Here is an 8878-nt window from a genome sequence, read left to right on the forward strand (position 1 = left end):
AAGCCCCGGGATCCCATATGGGCACCGGTTCTAATCCCGGCAGCTCCACTTCCCATCCAGCTCCCTGCTTGTGGCCTGGGAATGCAGTCGAGGATGGCCCAAAGCTTTGGGACCCTGCACCCGCGTGGGAGACCCGGAAGAGCTTCCTGGTTCCCGGCATCGGATTGGCGCGTACCGGCCCGTTGCAGCTCACTTGGGGAGTGAAACATCGGATGGAAGATCTTCCTCTCTGTCTCTCCTCCTCTGTGTATATCCGGCTTTCCAATAATAATAAAAAAAAATCTTTAAAAAATAAAAAAAAACCAAACACATAACATAAATAGAAAGTTTTTTTAAGATTTATTTATTTTTATTGGTAAGTGAGATATACAGAGAGGAGGAGAAATAGAGAAAGATCTTCTGTCCACTGGTTTACTCCCCAAGTGGCCACAACAGCTAGAAGTGAGCCAATCTGAAGCCAGGAGCCAAGAGCTTCCTCTGGGTCTCCCACATGAGTGCAGGGTCCCAAAGCTTTGGGCCGTCCTCAACTGCTTTCCCAGGGCACAGGCAGAGAGCTGGATGGGAAGCAAGGCAGCCAGGACACAAACCGGTGCCCATATGGGATCCCAGTGTGTGCAAAGAGAGAACTTTATCCTCTAGGCTACCACGCCAGGCACAAATAGAAAGTTTTTTTTTTTTTAAAGATTTATTCATTTTATTACAGCCAGATATACACAGAGGAGGAGAGACAGAGAGGAAGATCCTCCTTCCGATGATTCACTCCCCAAGTGAGCCGCAACGGGCCGATGCACGCCGATCCGATGCCGGGAACCTGGAAACTCCTCCAGGTCTCCCACACAGGTGCAGGGTCCCAATGCATTGGGCTGTCCTCGACTGCTTTCCCAGGCCACAAGCAGGGAGCTGGATGGGAAGTAGAGCTGCCGGGATTAAAACCGGCGCCCATATGGGATCCCGAGGCTATTAAGGCAAGGACCCCAGCCGCCAGGCCACGCCGCCGGGCCCACAAATAGAAAGTTTTTAAGAGAAGTAGTCAATTGCTTAATGGTAGAAAGGGAATAAAAATATTTCATTTAGTGTTATTTGCTTTTGGAAGAATAATTGGGAAAGCAGAACCAAGAGAGAACAAGCAGGAATCTCCTCAGCTCTGCTGTGTTGTCAATACAATCATCGTCTTTTCTTTTTTCTTTCTTTTTTTAAATAATTCTTTTTAGATTTATTTATTTTTGTTTGAAAGTCAGATATACAGAGAAAAGGCGATAGAGATACAGAGAGGAAGATCTTCTGTCCACTAGTTCATTCGTCAATTGGCCGCAGTGGCCAGAGCTGAGCCAATCCGAAGCCAGGAGCCAGGAGCAGCTTCCAGGTCTCGCTCGTGGGTGCAGGGTCCCAAGGCTTTGGGCCTTCCTCGACTGCTTTGACACATGCACCACAAGTACTTTAGCCTCTAGGCTGCTGTGCCAGGCCCTCATTGTCTTTTCTGTCCTTTCAGGTGCCAGAACCTATGATCACCTGAAGAAGACGAGAGAGGAGGAGCGCCTTAAACGCACGATGCTCTCTGAGGTTCTCCAGTACATCCAGGACAGTGGGGCATGCCAGCAGTGGCTCCGCCGGCAAGCTGACATGTGAGCAGTCACCCTCCTTCAGCACTGCAGGGCGCTGTGGCCTGCTGCGGCCTGCTGCGGGTGCTTTGAACCCTCTCCTGGTGCCCTAGATGCAGGTGAATGTAGTCCACCTTAGAAACAGTGCAGTGTTGATACTTTTAAGAAATACAGCTGGCTTCCTAGAATTCCCGTTTGCTACTTTGCTTTTATTTTTAGCAATTAGTAAGCTTCCCCAGCCTTCTTGTTCTTTGTTTCTGTTGATTTGGTCTTTGAGAATCCTGTTCCTATCCCTTCCCTGAGAATGATGTCAGTGATGTTCTGGGGTAATAACTCGTTTTATTCCATTTTATTTTATTTTTATTTTTCATGATAGTTTTTTGTTTGTTTATTATTATTATTTTTATTTTTTTATATCTTTATTATTTTTATGTTTGGTTGGGCCCCAGACCTGCCCAGTCACGGAGACCTTCCCCCTCGGTGTACTCACCCCGAAGGGAGCAGCCCCGGAGCCCAGACAGGCTTGGGGACAGCTCACCACGTGCTCGTGGTGGCTGGTGTCTGGGATCCAGGCTTGAGACGCCCCTGTCCTGAGACCCACCCGCAGCCCGGAGGCTGCTGGAAGTTTAAAGTCCCAGGCCCAAGGTTGCACCCCTCCCTAATCCCATTCACCACTCAATGAGGGCAGTGGGTGGGCCCCGGACCTGCCCAGTCAAGGAGATCTTCCCCCCGGAGCCCTGGGGACAGCTCACCACATGCACATGGTGGCTGGCATCTGAGATCCAGGCATGAGACGCCCGTCCTGAGACCCACCCATGATACAGTTCCATGGGCTCAGGGATTTTTCCCTGCCACCCTCCCTAATCCCCTTTCCCCACTGTTTTTCCCCATATTATTTTTTTTTTTTTTTTTTTTTTTTTAAGATTTATTTTTATTACAAAGTGAGATATACAGAGAGGAGGAGAGGCAGAGAGGAAGATCTTCCGTCCAATGATTCACTCCCCAAGCGAGCCGTAACTGGCCGGTGCATGCCGATCCAAAGCCGGGAACCAGGAACCTCTTCCGGGTCTCCCACGCGGGTGCAGGGTCCCAAGGCTTTGGGCCGTCCTCAACTGCTTTCCCAGGCCACAAGCAGGGAGCTGGATGGGAAGTGGAGCTGCCGGGATCAGAACCAGCGCCCCTATGGGATCCCGGGGCGCGTTCAAGGCGAGGACTTTAGCCGCTAGGCCACGCTGCCGGGCCCATTTCCCCATATTATTGTAATGTATAGTCCTCCGTAACAGTCACAAGTCCATCATTAAGTGTATGGTGGCATTATAGGTAAATACAGTCAGTGGTAGGAAGTCCTGCATCCTGTTGTCAAGAAATATTTCATAGTTTCATTGGGAGTCCATCTTTTGTTTGGGAATGGAGATGCATACTGCAGTGTATCTTCACTTCTTAAAAGCTCTTCTTAATGAGTCTGAAGGAGTTTAAATTTTCTCTGAGGAGAGATTTCCTCCCTAATCAGTATAGTGAGATATCCTGTAAAACATAATGCAGTCTCGTTACCTTTCTTCAAAGCCACTGACCTGCTGGATGGTCCATAATCCCACAGGGGCTTTGCAAGTTGCCTTGTTTGCTGTGACCTAAATCTAAATCCCTCTTCTTCACTGCAGTGATTCTGGCCTGAGTCCGTCTGTTCCGATGGCTTCAAATTCAGGTAATTGTCAGGTTTGCGTCCTCAGTGTGATTGTGACCCAGAATCCTCCCTCCAGGTGGGGCAAACACGCAGCAGAGTGATGGGAACTGGGCGTTCTTCAGTCGGTCAGAGTCTGCAGGTTTGCAGAATCTTCCTGAGTGGAGAGGAGGACGGCAGAGGCAGGAAGAACTGCGCAGAGGGAGCTTCCTGGTTTCACCAATGTCAGTGGGCAGTTAGTTTACGGCCCTTGCTGAAAGATAAAAGGTTGTATGTTTCCAGTATGTCCCTGCCAGAAACCTGAAGGCTTCTTTATAAGTTGGAAACTTAAAATTTTTCTGTTTCTTAGCTTTACCACTTTGGACATGTCCTGTTTTGAAATCAGTTTACGGAACAAGATGAAACTGCTTGCTCTTTGATGATTTTGGTGTGTGGTAATCAGTGACTGGAGATTTGGAGAGACATCAGTTGTAAATCTCTGAGCCAACATCATATGTGGTTTGCTTTTGGTTTGTTGTGTTTTTTATAATTTGTTTATTTATTTGCAAGGTAGAGTTACAGATAAAGTGAGATCTTCCAACTCCTGGTTCACCCCACAAATGGCCAGAAGCCAGGAGCTTCCTTTGGATCTATGTGTGGGCACAGGGCTATTAGCAGGGAGCTGGATTGGAAGCAGAGCAGCCCGGACATCAATCCGTGCTCATCAGGGATGGCAGCGTTGCAGGCAGCAGGTTTACCCGCTTTGCTGATTCCTCCTGGCAGTCATCTCCCGCTGCTGCATGTGATGGACTGGCTGTAGTGCCTCATTAGAACATGCGGGTCATTCTCTTCATCTGAGGCAGAGCAGCCATCTTGCCATTCCCTGTTGGCCTGAACAGCAGGCTTTCTGAAATTTCTGAGTAAATTGAGGTGCAGAAAGGATTCAGATAAGGTCACTTTAGGGGGCGTTTCATGTGTTTTAGGGTTTCTTTTCCCCTTTTATTCCTCTGTTTAAGTAATTATTCCCTAAAGCTTAAGAGAGAGAAGGGAGATGTTTAAGGAGTCGCCAAGACCGTGAAATCCAGGTTTGATTTTACTTTGAACCACTCCTCTAAATACAAAATATTCAAGAAACTCAATATAAGTTAATTAAAATGATTCGTTAGTTGACATGATCATTCAGTTCTGGTGTTTGAGTTTCTGGACTATCTGCGCTCAGTCCCGGTTTCTTACTGGACTGGCATGGGCTTCCTCACCCTTAGGTTGAGGAGACCTCTGGTCATTTGGGCTCCTAGTTGTTCTTAAGATAATGAAATTTAAAAAAAAAGATGAAATATGAGAAGTGTGGCATCATTAGTTGTAGCCTAACATCTGGTGACTTATGAGGCACCGCATCACAAGGTTTTATTTCTTGAAGGGTGGGAATTTGGGGTGGGGAATCCCAGCCTATACGAAATTGTACCATATAATTCAAAATTCGAAAATAAAAATATATTTTAAAAAAAGATTTTATTTATTTTGGACCATTTGGGATAAGCCCTCCTTTCCTTTGAAAGCCCTATTTTCCCATAGATCAATGTGTAACAGTCCCTGCTCTTTATTTGCCCAGCCTAAAAGGGAACTGTGAAATTGATGAGCATTCCACATGTTGTTCTGCATACCTCGCTCTGTGCATCCCCAGCTGAACCCTTATCCCAAACACAACCAGAACAGTTTTGCACATCACGCCTCTCCTCTTGGCTTGGCAAGTGATGTCTTGCTTGGGTTTCTTTGTCAGTTATATGAGTTGACCTTAGCCCCTGCTTTGCCATATAATGGCTCATTGTTCTTGGGATGGATCTTGCAGGTAAACAGGCCTACTTTTGAAGGAACAGATACTCACTCACATAATAAATAAGAAGGGCTTTTTGCTGGCCTAACAGTCTGCCTTTGATCTGAAAGCTTAACATACTTGGTTAATTACCATGTTTACAGAATCCCGCTGGCAGCCTGTGAGAATTAGGAAATGTCTCTGGTGCAGAGCGGTTCTTTCCATTCAGTAGCTCTCAAGGCAGGCACTGTGTGACCTTCACTGGATGACATCCAAGCTTCAGATGGCACATTGTCCTCCGTTTGATGGTCCCTGCTGCAGGGAGTAGGCCTTTCGGATGCTAAGGTGCATGTGCGTGTACATGCATTTCAGCAGAGCACAGGATACATGAATTGTCATTTTCAGGTGAGCGCTGCAGCATCCATGTTGCCACTAAGCAGTCCCAAAGGGCTGGCTTGAACTTTCTTACTTCCGGATATTACAGTCCCATACTCAGCTTGTCTGGCTGCATTGGACTTCATTATACTTTATACCTGACCAGTTGTCATTGCTTTTCTTTGGTGTCTGTAGGTAGACGGAGTGCACCACCGTTGAACCTCACTGGCCTCCCTGGCACAGAGAAGCTAAATGAAAAAGAAAAAGAGGTAAGATGAAAGAGGGAAGGGGGACTAGGGGAAAGAGGGACAGATTGTTTACTTGAGTTGTAACCAAAAACACATTACAAGTTCATATGAAAACAAATTCTGTACTTCCACAGAAAATTTTTGGAAGGTGTATTTATTAAAAGACCCAGGGTGACAGAAAGACATCTTCCATCTTGTTTGATTTTCCAAATTGCTGCAAAGGTCAGTCTGGCCCAGAGAAGCCAGGAGCCAGGAACTTCATCCTGTGCTCCCACCTGAGTGGCAGGAGCCTAAGCATTGGAGCAGTCTTCCACTGCCTTCCTATGTGCAGAAACAGCAGCCAATTGCTTCTCGGCCTTTTGGCTAAGATCAAATATAGAAACAGCAGCCAAGACTCCAGCTGGCAGTCCAACATGGGATACCAGTGCCACAATTAGTGACTTACCTCACTGTGCCACAGTGTCAGCCCCTTTGTATACTAACTCATTACTGTTACTGTAAAAAGATACCATGACCCACTTCTTTGCCAGTGTAGCACCAGTTGTCTTGGTGGTTTTTTTTTTTTTTTTTTTTTTTTTGGTGTTCTAAATATTAAATCCAGCTTCACCAGAGGCAATAGCAAAAGTTTTCAGTGTGTATTGACTCTGCAGTCCATTCCGAGAATCTGTCTTGTTCCTTTTACATCTGCCCTGCGCAGTCTCTCAGTTCCCTGGGAGGGTTACTCTTCCTATGCATCCATCAGAACAGTAAAGGCTGATAATAGAAGGAAATATGTGTTGCATCCACGTATTGCTGAAGAATGTCACAGGACAGTCTGATTCAAGTGTTGAATGGCCTGGAATGGGCAAGCATTTTTGCCTCTCCCCACATGATGATGACCTCAGAATACTTGTTGCTGGGTAATGGCAAGTGAACCGGAATTGAGCCAACTTTCTAGATTTTTACTAATTACAGTGGCTGCTGCTTGTCTTCTCTATCTCCTTTCCCTCCAAAAAAGGAAATGCCACAAAAGCAGGGCTGCTGCTTTATGCCAGTTCTAAAAGTGCTGTGATCCACACGTGAGAATCCAGGTATTGGCCTGTTGGTACTGCGCTTTGGATTCTTCCCTGACTCTTCGCATGGTCCCAGGCATAGGAGCGTGACTCCTGCCTGAGCCAGCAATTACTCTGAGCACATCTTTGGATTTCCAAACAAACGCAGGTCCCTGAGCAGCCTACCCTAGCCCTTTCTTCCTGGGTGTCTGTCCTTAGGCAGTGTTCTCTCCATAAAGGAGACTAAATGGAATGTGGCCCGGCCACCCCACAGCTCCTATAAATAGGTGGAGGGTGATGTCACCTTTTTCTTCTATACCTGCTGGATTAAACTGTGAGAATGACAGATGTTAATGTCTATGAAATTTGTCGTGTCTTGCAGCTCTGTCAGATGGTGAGGTTGGTCCCTGGAGCCTATTTAGAATACAAATCTGCACTCTTGAATGAATGTAACAAGCAGGGAGGCTTAAGGCTGGCCCAGGCAAGAGCACTCATCAAGATAGACGTGAACAAAACCCGGAAAATCTATGATTTCCTCATCCGAGAAGGACACATCACTAAAGCCTGAGATTCTGACGGGCTGGGGTCAGAAGCCAGACATTTGGAATGTGGTGGTTCACAGGACCGTGTGGGCCCCGAGTTCCCCATGTGAAAAGCGGCGGAAGGACAAAGAAACCCTGAAGACATGTTAATATCCACTATCTTCTCCACCCCGCTTTGAAACACTCCTGATGTCGGTGTTGTGCTGCATATGCTATTATTAAATGTGAGTGGGCACTCATTCCTAGCACCTCTTGTAACTAAAACCAGAACCATAGTACCTCACATCACAGTGCTGGTAGAAGTAAAACCAAACCACAGTCTTTGGTCAAGAGTCCAGCTCAAATCCCTGTACTTGAAATCCAAGTTGGTCTCTTACCTGTTTTGCCTTCAGACTTCAGACAGATTTTAAATAAAGAGAAAGGTTTTTAGAGCATGAGAAAGCTGTCTTTCCAAGGATTTTTTTTAAGCTGACAACTTATATTTAAGAGCAGAGGGGAGGAAGGTCTCCCCATGCTGGTCTTATCCAAGCTGCATTTTTAACTGTAATGTCTGGCTTTGTACTTCCCAGTCTAGCTGTCTGTTCTGCAGTAGACTTTTGAGGAGGTAGCACCAGATATGAAATGTCTGTGTTATTTTTAGAATTAATGGATTAAAATGTTTTTGCGATTTAATTTGTGGGTGTGTCAAATATCGGAGTGTCAGAGGCTCAGCCCATGCGCTGCACTGTCCCTGCACGTATCCTGAACTCACCTTGTTCTTCCCTGGGTTTCCACTGAAGATGCAGATGATGCACCTCATCTCAGCTTTGCTTAGACTGAGACTGGACTCTGGCTTCTCAAGGGTGGAAAGCTGGCCTGCAATAAAAGCTGCTTTAAAACAAACGTAAAGCAGCTTCGTATGCGAGGCTCGTTAGATACAAGGGTGAGTAGTCCACCACATCTGAAATTTGATCCTCAAACCTTTCTGCAGAAGCAGCAGCCAAACTCAGAGTCATGGTTATCTCATTTCCATCAGAAGCAAAATTGTGTATAGAATCTGCGCCAATTGTGCCCGATAGCTGTTCCTCCAACAGGGAGACATCTATTAAAATACTGTGTACTTTGTGGGAAGCACCTGCTCACATGTTTTAGTGGGATAGATGATTGTGCAGCTGGCTAATAGACCACATCTTGAGGAAGAGAAAAAGGACACTCTTAGGATCTGAGGGAATTCAGATGGGGGACTTCAAGTTTTAACTATGGCTTGTGGAAATAGGCTCTTTTCTTTCCATAGTCATATCTCTTAGGATATTCCGCCACTGCTGTCAACCTATTTAGCTGTAAAGGGATTACCCGTTTTTGATGGAAGGTGATTCCTATTCTGATAATTTTCATTGCATTAGATGTCAGTGTCATGTGATGTCTGTTGTAGATTGAGGAGTCCTTCAGTAAGGAGAGCTTTTTTGGAGAGGTGGGCTTTTGAGGCAGTAAAAAAATTGAGGGGGAGAAATGAATGGCAGATGGAGTGGGAGACTGTTCCAGACATAGGGGGTAGGAGACAAGTGGAGGCAGGAATGGCAGTAAGGAAATTGTGCCAAGAGGTTTATTTGGCTAGAACACACAAGGGGAAGCTGTGGT

The 8878-nt window shown here is 46.2% G+C and overlaps 1 protein-coding gene across 2 annotated transcripts in view; it reads left to right on the forward strand.

Moving 5' to 3' along the window:
* TADA2A (transcriptional adaptor 2A) overlaps positions 1-7933 on the forward strand; it is a 51365-nt gene extending 43432 nt beyond the window's left edge. For both annotated transcript variants that reach the window (XM_058675530.1, XM_058675531.1), the window contains 4 exons: positions 1490-1622; positions 3257-3300; positions 5636-5709; positions 7102-7933. In XM_058675530.1, coding sequence (XP_058531513.1) covers positions 1490-1622; positions 3257-3300; positions 5636-5709; positions 7102-7287 — 437 coding nt within the window. In that variant the 3' untranslated portion in view covers positions 7288-7933. The remainder of the gene's footprint in view (positions 1-1489; positions 1623-3256; positions 3301-5635; positions 5710-7101) is intronic.
* Positions 7934-8878: the final 945 nt, after the last annotated feature.

This window comes from Ochotona princeps, chromosome 17 (assembly GCF_030435755.1).
Source record: "Ochotona princeps isolate mOchPri1 chromosome 17, mOchPri1.hap1, whole genome shotgun sequence".
Lineage (NCBI taxonomy): Eukaryota > Metazoa > Chordata > Mammalia > Lagomorpha > Ochotonidae > Ochotona > Ochotona princeps.